This window comes from Aotus nancymaae, unplaced genomic scaffold (genome assembly GCF_030222135.1).
Source record: "Aotus nancymaae isolate 86718 unplaced genomic scaffold, 86718_ANA_hifiasm-v0.15.2.pri h1tg000002l, whole genome shotgun sequence".
NCBI classification, from domain to species: domain Eukaryota; kingdom Metazoa; phylum Chordata; class Mammalia; order Primates; family Aotidae; genus Aotus; species Aotus nancymaae.
The window spans coordinates 53,809,422-53,829,708 of NW_026988413.1; the positions used below are offsets into that span (position 1 = coordinate 53,809,422).

A 20,287-nucleotide genomic window follows, 5' to 3' on the forward strand; every position below is an offset into this window, starting at 1 on the left:
CAGTAATCATAGCTAACATTTTTTTTGAGTGCTTACTATGTTCTAGGTCCAATTTTAAGTGTTTTACATGTATTAGTTCAATAATCCTAAGAATGCAGAAAATAGATTTTATTTAACGTTTCATGAGATTGAGAAAATTTAACTTTAGATGCCTATCCATTTTTCTGGTTTTTCTTTATTTTCTTTCTGCTTTAATTTCATTCTATCCTGGATGGTTTTCCTTACATTTACTTTCTTGGTAAACACACAGCAACACTTGGTTAGCAGATGTTATTTTTTAAATGTCTGTAACTTGCAATCTCTTTTTTTTTTTGTATCTGGAACAGAACTGTATAAGCCTTAGAAACATTAAGAAAATGAAAAGTCAAAAATAGTTAGATGACTTGCCCAAAGTTATCTAGCCAATAAGATGATAGGTCAAAACGCAAATATTCTGACCACACCTTAGCTTCCCTTTTTCACCCTGATCCCTCCAGAAACTGCTCAAGTCTATTATTATCTGCTTTGGAACTCTGTCCATGCCTTAGCAACCCTGTCCATCTTCACCACCACTATCAATAAGCAAATCTATTAAGAAAATTTCTGCATTTAATTTAGGGCCGGAATGGATGACATAGAGCCAGTAATGTGGATGTTGCTCTAGTCCTGTAAAAATTCACAGTCTAAGATTAATGGCAATAATCTCAGAGGAGTAACCAAGGGGACTTTAGGGGAAAAGAACCACCCAGCCTCTAGGTTAGAGAAATGAAAAGGATGGTATGAGTGCTACCTCATCACACGTAAGTGTGCTTGAAGAGGCAACTGGTAAATATATAATTATTTCCTCTGTAAACAGCAGCTCCTTCCTTTTATGATGATACAGAATGGTGAAAATGAATATTGAAGACTTACACTAAATAAATGGACATTACACTGGGAGGCAAAAGGAAGTAGGTGAAATGGAACTGCAGTGGGAATCAGATGCGTGTTGAGCATGTTGATCCCAATTTTTCCAAGGTATTCTTTGGCAAGACTCTTATTTTCTCTCAGACTTAGTGGAAACATGCTGTAGGCCAGGGAAAGAGTCTGATTTTGGCTCAAACCACCTATTGGCTCTACGACCTTCAACAAGTTCTTTTGAGTGATTTTTTTAAGCCTCAATTTCTTCATCTGCGAAATGGGAATAAGAAAACGAACCTTGTAGGATTGTTGTGAGGGTTAAACTAAAGGTTTTTGCAAGTGTTAGTCGCTCAATAGTTAGTATTTACCATTATTATTTCTTAATTAAGAAAATGAGAAGATTATGTTAAATGATTTTTAATATCTGTCCAACATTCAAAAGACTATGAGTCTATATCTATTTCACACAAGGTTAGTTTTGTTAAATGGTTTTGAAGCTATATTGTTTCTCAGAGGTGGACCATGTCATTTTTATAGCGCAAAGGGTCAATCAAATCACAACTGGAAAATAAGTCTAATTTTCAATCAACCCAAAATTTAGCTGGGGATACATTAGCAATAAAAGTCATAAATGGAAGTGATAAAATAAAACCAAAGGAAAAAATTCTCAAATTGCTTAGGTTAAGTATATTTTATCTAATCTATCTTCTAATACAAAATTAGCTATGAATAAATTGTATAAATCTTCAACAGTTTTCCAAAGAGATGATTGTTTTCCTAAACTCACACTAAATCATCTTTTCTCTGGAATAGTGTTGTTCAAACATTGTGACTACAACCTACAATAATTAATACCTATTATGTTGCAACTTAGTCCACACACTTATGTAAGTATGTAAATGTTTTCAGAAAATAAAGGTTTTATAAAGCCCTTTTTATATGCCTTGTATTCATATTTTCTGCTCAGTTTTAATCCAAGTTCTAATATTAATTATCTACAAACTGACCATTAAAAGGTCACCAACCATGGGTTTTAAAACACTATAGTGGAGCATTCCTTTCTCTATGAAGGTTTTTATAACATATCAAGTGGTCAGTATTATGCTTTGTCCAGTCAACTGGTTAAAATGTAGATATTCAGTTAATTCATATTTGGTATTACACAAATCCACAATATCACTGGTTATTAATCATCTGAATTTTAGATGAATTCAATTGGTCTAGTTTGTAATTATACATGTTCTTAAGATGTTCTGTAAATGTATTTACCCAAATGTTTACTGTAAGTTCCCTTTCCCCATTAAAGGCATTATATTACAGAAATCAATTTAAACTCACAATTTATAACTAGGTTTTACAAACACTTAAATACATGGGCCTGTGATGTGTTCTGTACTGAAGCTAAACTTGAGCCCCCTTCAAAATCCTATCTGCCATTGTTTTCTAACGGGGCAAAGAATGTGGAGAACTCCCTTGATTAGTTGGGTTGTACATGTCTGCTTCTGAGTTAGGGTCTCTTTTGAGATCTACAAGTGTTTATCATTTACGTCATTATTTTTCACTGCCCTTTCACTAGCCCTTTCATTAATAAGTCATAATCTTAAAATTTCATGCAATTAGAAGACCAGCTTCACTCAGATAATCATTTAGGATCTCTCCTCCTGTTGAGGAGACAGCAGCTCCTACCCTGTTGCACCCCTTGGTTTCATTACGGTGGGGAAGATGTCAGAACTCAAGTATGACAATTCTGTGCCAGCAACTCTATTTCCAAAAGGTTTGCTTTCTTCTTTCATTCTACACAATAGTAGTCAGATACCGTTCATGTCTATTATTGGTCAAAAAATTATTTATCTTCCCCTTGCAGGCCACTTATTTTTCTGTTTTATTTTAGCAAAAAGGGTGAAAAATACACTTAAGATTATAGTTAAGACAATTTAAACTATGAATAGTACCAGAATCTTGTGCATTGGCAATATCATAGAATTATAGCCATAATTTGAGAGGTTATATTTTTAACAATGATACTAATTATGCAAACATTTAGGATGCTGAGGGAGATTGTTTATTTCTATTTTTCAAATGCCTCAGTGACTTTTCATAACAGTATTATGTTTAAGTCATCAAATAACTTATCTACTATTTGCTATATGAAGCAGCCTCTTACTTTCCATCATTATTACTATCTTCTTTTTATTATTAAGAATAAAGGTCAGCTCCTTAGTCTTTCCTCTTATCAAATAAAAATTCCAGTTGACTCATTATGATAAAGAAAATTCACATTAATTAAAACTGGTGTTAACCCCTAAACTTCAAACATATTATGGAAATTACTCTTTAAAACTAGCCCAGTTCTCATGTGATTAAGCCCCCAAATTAGAATTCTCCTGGAGAATTTTTTGCTTCATGCCAATGTGATCCAAAATTCCCTCTCCTCCTCTCCCCATAGTTTATCTCCTCACACCACACACAGAAGTGCACTGAGCCACACACTGGAACTCTAGCTATATACTCTTCTGTTTCTTTTCTTTCTTTTTTTTTCCATTTAAAATTTTACTCCCTCTGAAAGATTTCTGAGATATGTACATACAGTGCAATATACTAGCCTGGCCATCAGGATTCTCCTTCCTGGGTGGTAGCAACATTCCAAACAAAAATTACCAAACAGGTGTTTTCATGTTAAGCCTCTGATACTATATTCTGGTTAGGCTTATATTTATTATTAATTTATAGAAGTATGTAAGTACTTTCTTATATTTTTACAGTGGAAAACTTGTTAAATGTGTAGCCTTGCATCAAGAAAAAAAAATTCTTAATATATTGTATGGGTTATATGGGACCAGTTATTTTTCATTGATTTTGCTTAAAATCTCACTTTTATAAAAACTGTTTTGATATCACATTAATATATTTTCACACATCTCTTCAATTGTTACATTTCTTGTCACATTACATATAAGGGAAAAGTTTTTAAATTATTTCAGATCACTATCTGGTAAGTTTGTCTTGGTAAATAAAAAATTCTTTTAAGTGAAATATGTTGTGAGAAAAAAAAAACTGCCCTCACCAGCTGCACACATCCTTTCCTCTACACATCAGAGAAGGTTTGAAATGCTCTGGTAGAGAAAAGCCTCTCTTTAGGGTCACTCCATGGCACTGAACTTAAGATGCATAAGCAGCACTTTGAGGCAAGAGCTCGCTTTCTCATACTGCTCAGCACTAGCCAAACTGTAAGAACAGATGACTGTCCTGAACACTGAGTCTACACCTGAGTACATCTCAGTTTTGTCCCCTCTTCAGAGCACCCCATCAGAGCTCAGCACATTCAGAATCACTCTATCAGAGAAGGTTTGGCAGGTTCTGTGGGAGTCCAAGAACAGCACATCTGCACTGATGCCCACTAAGAAATGGGAAAGTCTGGAAACCATGTCTTTTCCTGTCTTTATTGCTCCTGAAGGTACATAAGTAAATCCAACTGAGAACAAGTCCCTGCTCTTCCTGAAAGAAAACCCAGTCTTGCCGGGCGCGGTGGCTCATGTCTGTAATCCCAGCACTTTGGGAGGTCGAGGCGGGTGGATCACGAGGTCAAGAGATCGAGACCATCCTGGTCAACATGGTGAAACCCTGTCTCTACTAAAAATACAAAAAAAATTAGCTGGGCATGGTGGCGCGTGCCTGTAATCCCAGCTACTCAGGAGGCTGAGGCAGGAGAATTGCCTGAACCTAGGAGGCGGAGGTTGCGGTGAGCCGAGATCGCACCATTGCACTCCAGCCTGGGTAACGAGAGCGAAATTCCATCTCAAAAAAAAAAAAAAAAAAAGAAAAAAGAAAACCCAGTCTCTTGATTTTTACATAAAACCTCCAATTTGAATGATACGGGTTATTTAAATGAAAAAATAAATGGTAAGGGAAAATTTGCTGAAGCCTGAGATGTGATTATCTCCCAATGTTGTAATAAAGATCATTGCCTATACATCAGAAAAGCTTCCGTTTAGGAAAAAGTTCATCACAAATTAGGTTGTTAAGTCACAACCATTGTCATCAAAGAACAAGGAATAGTTCTTTCAGTGTGGTCACTATTACTGATGCCACACATCAATGAGAAATGAGTATCACAGCTTTCAAAGTATACAGCATTCACTACTCACCACAACATAAGGGAAATATATTTTATTTTATTTTATTGAGACAGAGTCATGATCTGCTGCCCAGTCTGGAGTGCAGTGGCACGATCTTGGCTCACTGTAACCTCTGTCTCCCAGGTTCAAGCGATTCTCCTGCCTTAGCCTTCTAAGTAGCTAGGATTCCAGGTTTACACCACCACACCTGGCTAATTTTTATATTTTTAGTAGAAACGAAGTTTCACCATGTTGGCCAGGCTGGTCTTGAACTCCTGACCTCAGGGGATCTGCTTGCCTTGGCCTCCCAAAGTGCTGGGATTACAGGCATGAGCCATATTTTTAGCAGAGACGAGGTTTCATCATGTTGGCCAGGCTAGTCTTGAACTCTTGACCTCAGGTGATCTGCCTGCCTTGGCCTCCCAAAGTACGGGGATTACAGGTCTGAGCCACTGCGCCCAGCACAACATATGGGAAATTTAAAGTCCTTTTTCCTTTCATTCTTCACTCAATTATTCATTCTTATTTCATTCATTAACTCAACAAAAATTTGTTGAATACCTACTATGTACTAGATATACACATACTACTATGTTCCAAGACATAGGAATAATAATAACAAGACAAAAACAGCAACCATATCCAACACTCACAGAGGGCCTGCTTACTATAAGCCAGGCACTAAGTATATACATTAGTTCATTTAGTTTTTGCACCAGTTTCCTGACAGGTACAATTATAAGCATATTTGCAGATGACCAACTAAAGCATAGAAAGATTAATTCCCCAGGTCACAGAGTCCATAAGTGTCACAGCCAGGCTTCAAACCCACATCTTTGAACTCCGATTTCCATGCTTTGACCTCTAGACTATATAAAGAAAAACAGACAAGGTTTTATGGAACTTCCAATGTACTAAAGAAGACAGAAATTAAATAAACATGGAAATGTGCTGTAATTTCAAATGCTAATGAGATCTATAAGAAAAGAGGAGGGTGCCACAAGATAGGATGGGATAACATTTCACAGGCTCTTCTTGCAGGCTAAGAAATATAGTGATTACCTCTGGTGATTCTCATCTCACCTAAACAACAAAGTTACAAAATTTAAGAAAGCAAGTGGGATAAAAAGAATTTGGCAGAACTAAAGCTGGGAGCCTAGGGGTAACAGACTAAACAATTCAGCCCTTACCCCTTGCCACAAAGCCTTGCCATCTTGGTGGCCCTTCTAGTTGGTACACTCAGAATGATACAGATGAGGAGTCTGGGGAGTACAACCCATTCTGTCTTCATCCCTCCTTAATAAGAAAATCCAACTTGGATCAGGTGTCCCATCTCCATAGATGAAAGCAAGTATCTTTCCTCATCTGCTGCCTTGGACCAATAAATCAATGATGGATGTCTACAAAACTTTAAATTCCACCTGAATAGTTCAGCTTATAAAAAGAAAAAGAAAACAAAAGATTTATTTGGCCTAATATGGTGAACACACAGGCTTCTGGAAACAATTCAAGGTATGGCTTATAGTCACTAGGACAAACAAAACAAAACACTTTCATAAATGTGGTTATTAGTAGACTCAGAAACCAAATGAAATATTGACTTAAAGAAAACAAGAACACAGAAGCAGAAAATCAGGTTCCCAGGGGAAGAAATTTCCCTTTCCATCCTGATTTTTAAAAAATCTGAACTTTATTACCCTGCTTGACCGATTACAAATATACTCCTTTCCTTTTAGTGTTAGAGAAATCACACAGAAAGAAATCTTTTTTTTCCTTATGAATAAATTGCTTTTCTATAGATTTAGGAAAGTTATACATCTCTGATTATTATTCTTTATGTATCAGTTTTATGTCTCCAGTGTTCATATAAGGCATGGTCTGTATGTACAGGATTACATCCAAAGACAGTGTGATATATTAGCTCCTAATTCCTAATTCTGTGTTTCCTAGTTTCATACTGTGTTTCAATAAGATTTAGAGTGGGGAGGGAGAGGGTAAGATGTTCACAACAGCTCAATTAATTAAGTGTGTTTCACATACCTAGGTGAATGACCAACATCATTTTCAGGTCCAATAAATAAATTAAGTTTTCTGGTTCATCGTTCAGAATCATAAAAATAGTAATTATTTATACTGTAATACCATAAGAAGTCTCCTGTTTTGTCATCTTAATGTATCACTTGAAATAGGATTTTATATTCTACCTGACTATAATAGGATGTTAGTATATTAAAAATGCTTAGATAATTAAACACACAAGTGAATAGTTTGATTTCCAATGAGGGAAAAACAGTCTCCAATAGGGTCTCAGTATATTAAGGTCTCATCTTTCATATTTAGCAAATTACACTAGAGATTAGCCTAGGTACAGTTAAACAATAGGTAGGAGAAGGCTACTTAATATTAAAGAGGAATAGTCTAAAAGCTAGACTAAACTTTCAAAGAAACTTACAATAGATCATGTTAAATTTTTTGTTTGTATCATGAGACTTAATTTAAAAACAAAACCTGAAAACCCATGTTAAATGTAACATTCTTTAGAAATATCTTCTATATGTCATGCCTTAAAAATCTGTGAGTGACAGATTCTTATTTGACCTGCCCTCAGAATCCATTCTTCTTTTATTAATATACTTCACTAATGAACAAAATCATGTCCTATAGTTTACCTAGAAATAAAATACCAAATAAATGCAAACAAAGGTTTTTAAAAGGATATCCCTTAAGGATCTGGACTTCTCCAATTGAGGTAAATGTCCTTACATTTTATTTAGTACAAAAACTATCACCACATTTTATATGACATGGAAAACAGGATAAATACTGATGTCAAATGTCTGAGAACAACATTATATTTCACTACTGCAGGTCAGATAATTTTTGTATGCTCTATTCCAGAAAGAGAAAAGGTGGGGGGAATCCTTGTAATGGTTGCAGTTAATGTATTAACTTCAAAGCTAGCATTTCTTTCTCAAAGATCATTTTCTTTCTGTCCTTTAAAAAAGTGGGGGGTTAGAGTATGAAATCTCATAAAAATCAAACACTGAAGAATATGTTGTTGAGAAAGCACCTGCAAAGTATTTTCAGACCTTTGAAAAACGATGTAATTTGAATCACCTGTCTAAATAGGTCATTTAACTTAGAAAAATTAAAATTAGCTGTGCAGGGTCAATTCTTTTTCTACAGCATCTGCATCTTGTGTGTCCTCTTCAAAGTCAAACCAGAGCTAAGTGTCAAGAATAGCCATAATACGTGAATTTATTCCAAATCTTATTCTGCTTGAAACGGCCATAAAAGTTAACATTATATATAAAAACACAGAGTGAGGGGGTGCCATACAAAATTGGGGACGGAGGTGCAGAAGGAGATGCAGAACTCACATTTCAGGAGAATAATGGTATGTGTAAAAAAGGGAGTCTCTACTTGTGCTCATTTCTTGCTTTTCATATACACACTTTTACAGTATACGGCAAATCAGAATCAGGAGAGACACGACACAAAACAAATACTTCCACACAAATGTAGTTTCCTACAAGCTTTTCTTTCATTATCAACTAGCAATACAGGATTATGAACCTTAAAGCTATTGTCCAGCACCTTTAAGTATTTACTTACCCTACAACACTCTGGTAAACTCAGGGATTTAATCCCTACTCCCCAGAAAACCTTTCCAGGAATAGAATGAACGACAAAATCTTGAAACTAACATCTTAAAAATGAAAACAATAAAATAAAATGCAAATGAGAAGTTTAGCTGCCTAAGATATTCAGTGTCCTCCTACAAACCACATCATCTATAAAATCAAAAGGATCTCAACAATGTTGGAACAGAAAGGTGTCCAGGACCCTTGAACGCCTGACTTTAGAAGGGAGGGCATCCAAGGTGGCTGGCAGAGACGCAATAGGCATCAGGGGAAGTACAGTAAGGAGTCAGTTTTGTTTCAGGACTCTTCAAAGCCATCAGGAAATGTACCCCATACTTTCTGGGTTAAAAGTAACTTTGATGCACAGGAAAAAAAAGTACTTTCATATCCTCCAGCCAGCAACAATTTATCATCCACATGCAAAGAGTGATCGGAGATGCTACTGAAACAGATTCTCCTCTCTGCCCACTTCCCCAAAGCCACTTTCCAAAAACGAGATCTGGAGGAATCCTGATTTACTAAAGACTCCTCTGTGTTTAAAGATGAAATGGAAGGACCTTTGCACGAACAAGGAGGCAAACTGAAGACTTGACATTGAGGAATTGCGAAAGAATGTTCTAAGCTACATTCTTCTTAAGTAGAGGAAACCCAAAACAGAATTAAGGTCTCTTCACCTCCAGACGGAGGAGAAAACATAGATAACTGCCCGGAACGGAGAGAAACAGCATCACTCCAGCCACCGCCCCCCACCCCCATTCCCAGGATCAAGGACAGAAATAGTCCCAGTAGCGAGGGTCAGGGCAGGTTGGCTGCTCCTTCCACTACGACCTCTCCAAATCTGCTTTTCACTTCGCCCTGTCAGTCCCTCTGGAGTCCCTCAGCACGGACCCCCGCCCCCATCTCTCTAAGCGGCCACTTCTCCGCCCCACAGCCTTAGTTCTGAGAGGACTCGGCCCCACAACCGCCCTGCCTCCGGCGCGTCCCTCTGAGTGGCGTCCCCCACACTTGGGAGGCTCACGAAAGCCCCGGGACAAGGCGCCAGCGCCGGGACTGGGGAACCCCGGGGGTTCCGGCCTCGCTGGGCTCCCGCCCCACTACACCTCGACGCCTGAGCGGATTAGGCGGCTGGGCTCACCGTGGCGCGCACAGCCCCGGCCCTCCCACTCTGGCCCCTCCCTGACTCGGTCGCCCCGGGGTCCTCCGCCTCCGCGGAGGTGAGCGCGCACTCACCGGAGGTGAGCTGCATCCAGGCACAGATCTTATACACAGTGGCCGTATTGCAGAAGAAGAAGAGGGTAAAGCAGACGATGCAGGCGATGATGAGCATCATGGAGAGACCGATAAAGAAGGAGGCAGCTTTGAAGGCGCCCGAGGGCAGCGTGGAGAAGTCCGTGAAGCTGCCCCTGCAGGTCAGCTCCCGGGAGAAGCCGTTGCCGATGCAGTAGTGAAAGAGCCCGAAATAGCCGGCTTGCGGGGTGTCCACGCCGTCGCCGATCCAGTAGGGCTGGATGAAGCACACCACGTTGACGATGGCAAAGCAGATGGTGAAGATGGCCCACAGCACGCCGATGGCCCGCGAGTTCCGCACATAGTTGGTGTGGTACAGCTTGGCAGCCTCCTGAGCCGGGAGCATCGCGGCGGCGGCGGCAGCGGCGGCGGCTCCGGGCATTCTCCCCCTCCTCCTCCTCCTCCTCCTGGTCCTCCGCCTCCCCCCGCCTCTCCGCACGCAGGAGACACACTCACGGAGCCACGCGCGCTGCAACTCCCCTGCCTCCGCCTCAACCCAGCAGCACCAGTTTCATAGTCTGCATCCTCGCTCCCGGAAGGAGGGCGGGGGAGCGCGGAGCACCCCTCCGGCTCGCCTGGCACAGCCTCCTGGCTCCCCTCCCTCCCTCCTGGCCCGGGCTCCGGCCCTCCTCACCACCCTCCACCCCTCTCCCCGCCGCCGCCGCCGCCGCCGCTGCAGCTGCTGCAGCTGAAGGCGGCAAATCCCTCGTGGAGCACCGCGGCGCGCAAGCCCGGGGCTCCCCCTGCTCGGCTTCCCGCCTCCCTCCCCGCTGCCCGGCCCGCGCTGCTAGTGCTCAGGGGCGCAGAAGACCGCGGCCACCCCGGAACGCCCATCAAGTGGTGGACAGGAGCCAGAGAAGCGGGCTTGGATTAGGAGGGCAAGGATAGTCTAAGAAGGGGGCAGGAGCACCCACAGGGATACTAGAGGCAACCCCAGGATCCTGGTGGGTGTGAGGGGCCGGGCTCCAGAAGCTGATTCAGGGAACATTTCATCACCGCACAGCAACGTGCTTCGACCTCTGCATCTTTGCAGAGGCACGAGGAGCAGGCAGCGCGGCAGTTGCAGGCGAGAGACGCCAAGGGAGAGGAGGCGTACTGCCCCCAAGAGTCTTTCTTGTTACCACAGAACTGCCCCTGGCTAACTTCTCGGTTGCCTTTAGGTCGACAGGTGGAGATAGAAGTTGCGCAAGAGCCTGGCGGACAATAACGTAAAAGACAAACCTCAAGGGTGGTCTCACACCTCCACAGCTGAGCTTGCGTCCTCTTTGCGTTTTTTCCCCAGGCAGCCAGCTGAACTGTATCAATGGATGCCCCATACTTTGCTTTAGGTCGCTTCCCCGACAAATCCCTCCATAGATTGGACCGGCGTATGCTTGGAAGTGACTGTCACAGAATTTTATAGTTTGTTTGAAAACAGGGTAGTTCCGCCAGTATTCCATTTACTATTGAAGTATTGACAGCTACTCTGTGCCCAGGCGCTAAGCTGGGTGCTAAGGGTACAAAAAGACGCAGAAGATGGTTAATTGTCCAGGAATTTCCATCTCCCCCTACTATCCAAAGCTCCGGTTAACCAGTGCTGTTTTCAGGCTAACTGATCCCCGAATTACGCATAAAGAATTCCTTACATTTTCACATGGCATAGCTGTTGTACACCTGCCCTTCCTGCTGTTTCTTTAGCCTATTTTCCCTTTTAACAGTCTTTTTTCTGTTTTCCCTTTTAACAGTCTTTCTGTTGCTCTTTTAATAGTTTCTACTTTTCAAACTGCATTTCTCTATTTCTGATGGTTATTTTTTTGTTTCCTTCTGATTCTGATACAAAGAACCATGTAACTACCTCCCACCCCCAGCCATGAAACCAGAATGCTTAATTGTAGGAGTGGATTTTGGTAACAAATCATTTTGAACCATATGATCACTGAATTTTCTGAGCATTTCTATCATAGAAAATTCTGATAAAATTGGACCCTAAGTCTATACCTAATTGGCTGTATCAATGGCTATTCTATGGAAGAAGGATCATAACCTAAGTGATGAAAATTAACTATGCTCTTCATTTGATAATCTGAGGATTTGAGATTCTATGAAGAGGGAGGGGGAGAAAGTGGAATGGGGTGTGAGACGCGTAAGATAATGAAAGGGCTGTTGCTGAAACTGAGAATGGATCTAAATGCATGAGTTTCAGAATCTTCCATTCAGCTTTTTGTATAGGCATGAAATTCATGTATTACACTTCAAGGTCCATCAGACAGAGCTTTGAAAATCAAGAGAGAACAATTAAACAGTAGCGTGAGACATGTAAGTTTAAGTAAGTAAGAATTTCTAGCAAGTGTGATTGTAGACTCTGAGAAGGTCTTTAAAATTTCAGAGGGATTTGGAGGAGGTGACAAAGATGACCTAAATATGGGCTAGCCCAATATAACACTTGCAGGTCTCTAAAAATACAGTTCATGATGATGCATCATCAGTGCATTGGTGGCAGTGGAGGGTCAGAATTTCTGTTAAGTGTCATTTGTTTTAACTCTCCTGAAGTTGCTGGTAAATCAGAAGCATTTTAACACGGAAGGAGAAAGAGGAAAGGAGAATAATCAGATTTATGGGGCCATTTGGCAGGCCATGTGTCCCAGGGGCAGAGATAGCTTTACAGCAAGAACTGAAAATAATTTCTAGTAACTCTCTTAAGCCCCCAAGTCCCCAAAACCTGCTTTTATGAAGTAGTCTCTCTTTAAAATAAATGCCTGAAAGAGATCTTACTGTTTCCATGGAGTGGTTGAGATGGGAGGTGGCTGAGAAGGGAAGGCTGAGAATCAAAAAGCCTGGTTTATACCTCAATGCTTGAATTGCCTTTATGGGACAAAGAAAAGACTGGTGGGTGACTCAGATTCAAATATGATTCAAAGAGCTTTTCTATTTGAGTCATGCCCAAGGAGAGCCTTATTCTTATTCCAGGTTTGGAATTGCCTCTAGGTTTGTGTTCAGAATCACCACGCCAAGGGGCACACTCAAGGTGTCCACTCTTGTCAACAGCAACTAGGATCAGACCAGTGTTGGTGTATTGCTGGTCTAAAGTGCTCCTATTCCCTCTGAGAATTTGAGTTGTTGCCTCTTACGGTTAGCGTCAGTCAGGGATGAACTACATGCTGCCAGTGGCCCTTCTCCCTATCTTCATCCTTCCCTGTACTACAGCAGATTTTCAGGATGAAGCAGGATCTTTAAAGAATCTAGCAAAGCCAACACCGTATGTTCTCACTCATAGGTGGGTGTTGAACAATGAGAACACGTGGCCTCAGGCATCACACACTGGGGGCAGTTGTGGGGGGGGAGGGGAGAGACAGTGGGGGGGTGGGGAGGGAGGGAAGGGTGGGGAGGGATAACATGGGGAGAAATGCCAGATATAGTATGCACCTGAAGTAAAATAAAAGAAAAATTAAAAAAAAAAAGAATCTAGCAACTAGGGATGAGCTAAAATACCTGTGAACTCCTGGCTTGCTATCAACCAATGCAAAATGTTCTACCCTTTCCCATACCCCTTTGTCACCCACCCCCCAACCCTGTCCTTAGTAACCAGGGATCCCAGAGGTAAGACTGTTTCTATGCTTAACCTAAAACTTTTGGCTTACACCCTGTAGACTTTAGGAGTTGTGACAGCTAAGCATCTGGGCAACTTACTGCACCTCATCAAATCTGATGTGACCAGGAAAGCTGCTTTGGGGAGGAGGAAATAATAAAACTAGCCTGATTCATGCTAAGAACTTGCTATTGATAGAAAAGTATTTTGAAACTATAACATGATTCATACGTGCTAAATAACTAGTAGAAGCCAGTGTCATCGACAGCATTGAATTAGAAACACTGAACACACAAAGCTCCAACTTCACTGCTAAACAGTTTTCCTGTGACTGCCGCAAAGGGTCAGTAGTGAGACTCACACTCACTTTTTGCAAACTGTGTCTCAATGAATGTCAGGACTATACCAGAGAAAGCAACAAAAGAAGAATGTGGCCATGTAACACTGCTAAAAAGATCCTGGGTAAGGTAAAGAGCTAAATGTTTTGATCCCAAACTAAGCTGAGACAATATGGGAGAGCGGGGAGAGCGTGAAAGCCCTGGAGGACTACAGACCTGGGATCCAGACCTAGCACCATCTTTGTTGAACTATAAAAGCCCAAGGATCTTACGGATCCATTTTCTCATCTCTAAAATTATGGTGAAGGAGAAGGGACATCAGATGAATACTGAGCTGCCTTTCTGCAGTACAGTTTTATTCTATGAATACTCTTTCAAGATAACTTTGAGAAAATATAAAAAGAGAGATACAACCCAGTACTTGGGGAAAAAATTAGGCAAGACCTAAGAAAGATGTAACAGACTGTGGTGAAATAGACATTTTCTTTAAAATTGAAAACTCCTTCTGAAATCCCATCAGTATAATTTTTCAAGCAATGGCTGCTTAGAGTTTTCAGATGAGTCATTGCTATGACCTTGGATAATGGAGAAAGAGACGATTTCTAAAATCTGTTACTTAATCGATTTTTAGGGCTATTGCCAAGGTCAGTATTACATTCCACTCCAGAATATATAGATTCTAGTAATGAAGCTCTTTTCACTCATCAAGGCTTTCTTCTGCTCTCCTACTCCTTTAGTTTTCTTTTAGGGATTTTCAGAAACCAGGAACCACCTCTTAGATAATCAATCACTAAGTTAGCACTGGCAATCAGATAGATTGAGTATTTCAACTCTCCCTGCAAATCAAGATCAAATTCATCACAGGACTGAATTCACTGCACCTTAGTCTGTGTAGAACTTCAAACAGGGAGGGAAATGGGAAATGGAAATGCCAGGCTTTCTCCTTCTTTCCTTTTCTCCTCTATTATGAATTGGATTATGTGTAAATTGCCCCTTTTTAAAGTTTTTGTTCTCATTTTTTCCAGAACTCAGTTAAAAGCATAAGTTGTTTTCTCATAAGGCTGACCATCTAAAAGAACATATTAAAAGAACTCTCTTGCTATTAATCTGTTTAAGCCCTTGATAATTTTAGAATGATTCTGTCTAAAGATACGTAGTGACCTCTATTGAATAAAATGCTATAAAAATATGACCATCACCTGAAGTGTGATTTTTTAAAGCCTGTCATAGTGATATTATGTTAAAATTTAAACTTCAGTATGCAGGTTTTATGTTCTTTGACTCTAACACTAGTTGATCTTCTTGATCTTTAAAAAAGGAAATTTTATCTGCTGTGCCTCCTGAACATGCTTTATGATGTTTCCCACTCTAGGTGCAGCTTGATTGAAAATAAACACCTTCAGTTTGAAACATCTACCCTTGTACCTTCAATTTGGGGCCTGTATTTGAACCCACTACTTGGATTCTCTGCTAAAGGCATCTTTATCCACACAGCTTGTTTCTCCTACTTGGCAATCACTTGTGTCTCTCAAACCTCAAGTTTAGCCTTTTAGAGAAGATCCCCAAGCCACATATTCTATATTTTAAGTCTTATAATTCCAAACACATTTCTAAAGGTGCTTTCTTTTACTGCCTTAGTAACACAAAAATATTACTCTTGATAATTCAGTACTTTTGTTGTAGGGGCACCTTTTTATATCTGTATTAGTCAGCTCTTGCTGCAGAAGCAACACAAACTCTCAGTGGCTTATAACCACAATCATTTGCTTCCTACCTACACCACATGATGAGTTGCTGGTTGACTGTAGTCCTGCTCTAGGCAATGGACCTGACTGCAGATCTTTCTTCTCATTATAGGGTCCAAGTTGATAGAGCAGCCTCTATTGAGGACATATGATTTTATGACAGAGGACAGAACTATATGAGGCTCAGTTGAATTATAAAACTTCTGCTCAAATGTGACATGTAGCATGTTATACTCCATTGGCCAAAGCATATTCCATTGGCTGAAGCAGATCATACAAAAGTTAATATCATGGGGATGTATAATCTTCTCAAAACAGCTGAGTGAAAATCTCAAGAAGTTTTATGAAAGTTGCTACCTTCACCCTCCCTGCTGATAAAACTTTAACACCAACTAATTTTTTCAAATGTTTCCTGGCAAGACTACATGCATATGTGATTTTTGTTTGAAGGCTATAGACTTTCAAATCAAATGATCATTTCAAACTGAATAGCCATTTTATCCCACTCACTGTTTTACTGAAGAATATGTTCTTTTTTGTCTTTTTATTTAAAAATTGCAAACTGAAAAAGGACAATGAAAAGCTAAATTTATATTAAATCTCTTCACTTTACAATATTCAAACATGAGATATGATTCTGCCTGTTAAAGTGCATATTGTAAAAAATGATATTTAGTTTCAAAGTGGAGACAAAACTTACCTTTTGAATTTTTAGGACTAATTTATAGTGTTTTCCAAACTTGAATATGAATCTTTTTAAAGAAAAAAACCCTTAATGGACCTATTATAATGACTTGCTAAGTTATTATTTTAATGTTTCTTTTTTTTTTTCTTTTTTCTTTTTGAGACAGTCTCACTCTGTTCTCCAGGCTGGAGTGCAGTGATGTGATCTCGGCTCACCACAACCTCCACCTCCCGGATTCAAGCAATTCTCCTGCCTTAGCCTCCCAAGTTGCTGAGACTACAGGTGCACGCCACCATACTCGGCTAATTTTTATGTTTTTAGTAGAGATGGGGTTTTATTATGTTGGTTTTACGATGCTAGTCTCGAACTCCTGACCTCATGATCTACCTGCCTTGGCTTCCCAAAGTTCTGGGATTACTGGTGTGAGCCAATGCGCCCAGCCTATTTTAATGTTTCTTACATGGACAGGATAAATACTAAAAGCCTAACATTTAATTTAATCAGGGTTCAGTCATGGCAGCATGAAGAAGTCAGTGTTATCTTCTCCTCCAAAACAAGTAAAACTGAATAAGATTGTCAAAATATTCATTTCAGGGCTCTGAAGATTGACTACAGGCAAACAATAAACTGAGAGGTGTTTATTCATGAAGAACTGCTGGACTTTGGATAAGAAATGTGAGAGTTTGTGACCTTTAGTGTGGGGTGGCACCCTTGTTATCCACCCTAGCTCAATCAGCACATTAGTTTCAGTGTGACAGGGCCAGCAGTGAAAACTAGCAGCTTCTTCCAGAAAGGGAAGACTTGAAGTATAGGGCCAGAAAAACATTATACATGACAAAAAATACAATCACTGAAAGTAGCAAGCTCAGTAGAAAATGAATATGGAAAACCCACAGTTCTTCTAGACTGAGGTCACAGTTGGAGCAAGCAGGACCAGTCCAAAATTTAATGAAGCTACCCAGGAAATTAAAGAACTGTACAAAAGCTAAATAGGCCCTCCACGCAACCCTAGCCAACCCTGGAATGACATGCATGTTGAGGGGAGACAAAAGAGGGTTTGTTGGCAAAAAGTAGAAGCTGAGAAAGAGTTGAGAAATGGCTGATTCCATTGTCAGAGGATGGAATTCTTACAGGTTTAATGTATTTGTGTATGATCTCTGCCCAAATCATTGCCTGACCACTAAGCCCTGCAGACTCAGGGAAAACCTCTAGAAAACCAGGATAAAAAATAAGAAGAATAATTTTTAAAAACTTGTACACAGATATCAGCATCCACACATCATGAGGAAGACTGATTCTACAGATTAAGTCCAGGCAAGGTACTCTAAAAAATCCCTCAGCAGAGAAAATCAGAATCTACAGTTGCTATCACTATCCAAAATAGTGAGTTTTATATTAAATATTATGAGACATGCAAAGAAACAGGAAAATGTCACCCTTAGAAGAAAAACATTTTAGTAGAAACTGACTCTCACGTGTTGGTTTTAGTAGACAAAAACTTCAAAGCAATTTAAAATATATTTTTAAAAATGAAAAGAAATCATATTTAAAGACTTGAAAGTATAATGACTATTACACAACAAATAGAAAATCTCAATAGAGAAATGGAAACCACAAAAAAGAACCAAATGGAAATTCTGGAGTCGAAAAGTATAACAACTGAAATAAAAAATGTATCTGATGGGGTTAACATAGATTTGATGTGGTAAGAGAAAGCATCAGTGAATTTGAAGATAAATCAATAGAAAGCATCCAATCTGAAGAATAGAGAGGAAAAAAAAATTAAAGATAAATACAGCCTCAGAGACCTGTGGGACAATATCAAATGTCTAATGAAAGTCCCATAAAGTTTATCTGAAGAAATAATGGCTGAGCACTTCTCATGTTTGATGAAAAGCATTCATCTACAGATCCCCTAAAGTAAAAAAATCTCAAGTAGGATAAACACAAAAAGATACATTCCTAGACATATACTTAAATCCCTGAAACCAAAGACAATAAGAAAGTTTTGAAAGCAGCATGAGAAAAGTAATTAGTAGGGAAACAGGAATGACAATACAATTAATGGCTAACTCCTTATTAGAAACAAGGAAGCTCAGAAGGCATTGTAATGACATAGTCAAAGTGCTGCCAATTGGGAAAAACTAGGTAAAGGAAACATAGGAATTTCTCTGTTATTTCTCATACTTGCATATGAATCTATAATTATCTCAAAATAGAAAGTCTAATTTTTAAAATTATATGTAAAAAATAAATGTATACATATTCCAAATTTCAAAAAAAAAAGTGAATGGACTAAACACTATCAATCAAAATAAAGAGGCTGTCAGATTGGCTAAAATACAATCCAAATATCTATCAATGCCTTCTGGTAATGGATAAACAAAATGTGTTTAAACTATACAACAGAATTTATTCAGCCATAAAAATGAAAAACTAACACATGCTACAAGATGGATGATTCTTCATAAGCATTAGGCTAAGTGAAAGATTCCAGACACAAAAAATTCAATTTATATGAAATTTGTAGAAAAGGAAAATATCTAGATCGGTAAATGCTTGGAGCTGGAGGTGGGGCAGGGATTGACTTCAGGTGGGCAAAAGAGGACTTTTTGAGGAAATGGAAATGTTGTAAAATTGGGTTATGATGATGGTTGTGCAACTTAGACATTTACTAAGAAATCATAGAACTGCACACTTACAATGGTTTAACTTTATGACATGTAAATTATACATCAATAAAACTGTTTGCAAAATTAAATTTAAATTAATGCTTGTGGGTGCTTCAGCAAGAGAGGACCTAATGTGCCATGGTGGATTTTCCTTAGGGCTACTAATGTAACTTAAAGTGAGAGCTTAAGGATAATTTGGACCATATTAACCAAGTAAGTCATGATAAATGATTGCTTTTGTAGACAGTTTATACCTCTTATAAAAACAACTCAAGAAATTATCAGTCTAAAATAAATCCACAAATTAAATATGTCAAACAACCAAACTAATAAAATTCAAATGAACATTTCCAGAATGTAACTGAGAAATTTAAAGATACTACATAACAAAATTTTTGGGCATATTATTTATTCACTTATACTAATGATGCAAGTTAATATGCAGAAAGACAAAATCAACTCAATAAACCCTCTCTCACTATAAATCTGGCCATGGTTGATATAGTCAGGGTTTTTAGAGATTGCAATGTCTAGACTATAGTGTGCTCCTTGACAACTCAATTCTCTCACCACCTTTTTGTCTTCAAACTACTACAAAACTTTTCTTTGCACAGTTGGACTATACTGTGCTTTGGCTTTTACTAGAATGTAAGTGAGACAGAACAGGAACTTTTTTTGACTCAGTGCTATATCCCCAAAGCATGGAACAGTACATGGCATATTGCATATATTGAAAGAACAAATGAATATATATAAAGCCCACTTCATTATGTGTTAGTATTTTCCAATATTACCTTGATGTATTGTATCATTTCAAATGATGGTATCATAGCTACCAAATATGAAATTAACACCTTATTCCATGAAAATGATTTTAGTTGCAAATTATCACTGCAAGAGAGAAAAGATTTTTTGTTTGCTTGCTTTGTCTTTGAAATTAGAAATAATTGCATAGTAGTAGTTGTAGAATAAGTGTTATTATATTGTTGTTATAATGTCTAGTGGAGTTGGACATGCTTACCAACATATTAAAAACTAAGCTCCTGGGTGGATCACTCAGAATCAGTGCAGTCATAAATATGGAGCCCTCTACTCTAAAAGTGTTTGTCAGTACCGTTTTCCAGCCCATTTCCCCACCAGACAGTAACGGAATCTTATTACTTGAAATACGCTTATATAAATTTTTAAATTAGCATTCGATTAGAAACAAAATTTAAAACTCTCCTACAGAACTCACAAATGCTGAAGAACATGTTGTAGAGCTCAGTTTAAGAACACTGACCTAACCCATGATGCATTTCACCTGGTAATGTTTCTCAGTTTTTTTGAGTAATTTTCATTAGTATCCTCAATAAAA

The 20,287-nt window shown here is 39.0% G+C and overlaps 1 protein-coding gene across 3 annotated transcripts in view; it reads right to left on the minus strand.

The window, feature by feature from the left end:
• The window catches only part of LHFPL3 (LHFPL tetraspan subfamily member 3), a 538,720-nt gene extending 528,242 nt beyond the window's left edge, over positions 1 to 10,478 (minus strand). For 2 of the 3 annotated variants that reach the window (XM_012456382.2, XM_012456386.2), the window contains exon 1: positions 9,869 to 10,478. In XM_012456382.2, coding sequence (XP_012311805.1) covers positions 9,869 to 10,307 — 439 coding nt within the window. In that variant the 5' untranslated portion in view covers positions 10,308 to 10,478. The remainder of the gene's footprint in view (positions 1 to 9,868) is intronic. The other variant, XM_012456395.3, reaches the window with a different exon arrangement.
• Positions 10,479 to 20,287: the final 9,809 nt, after the last annotated feature.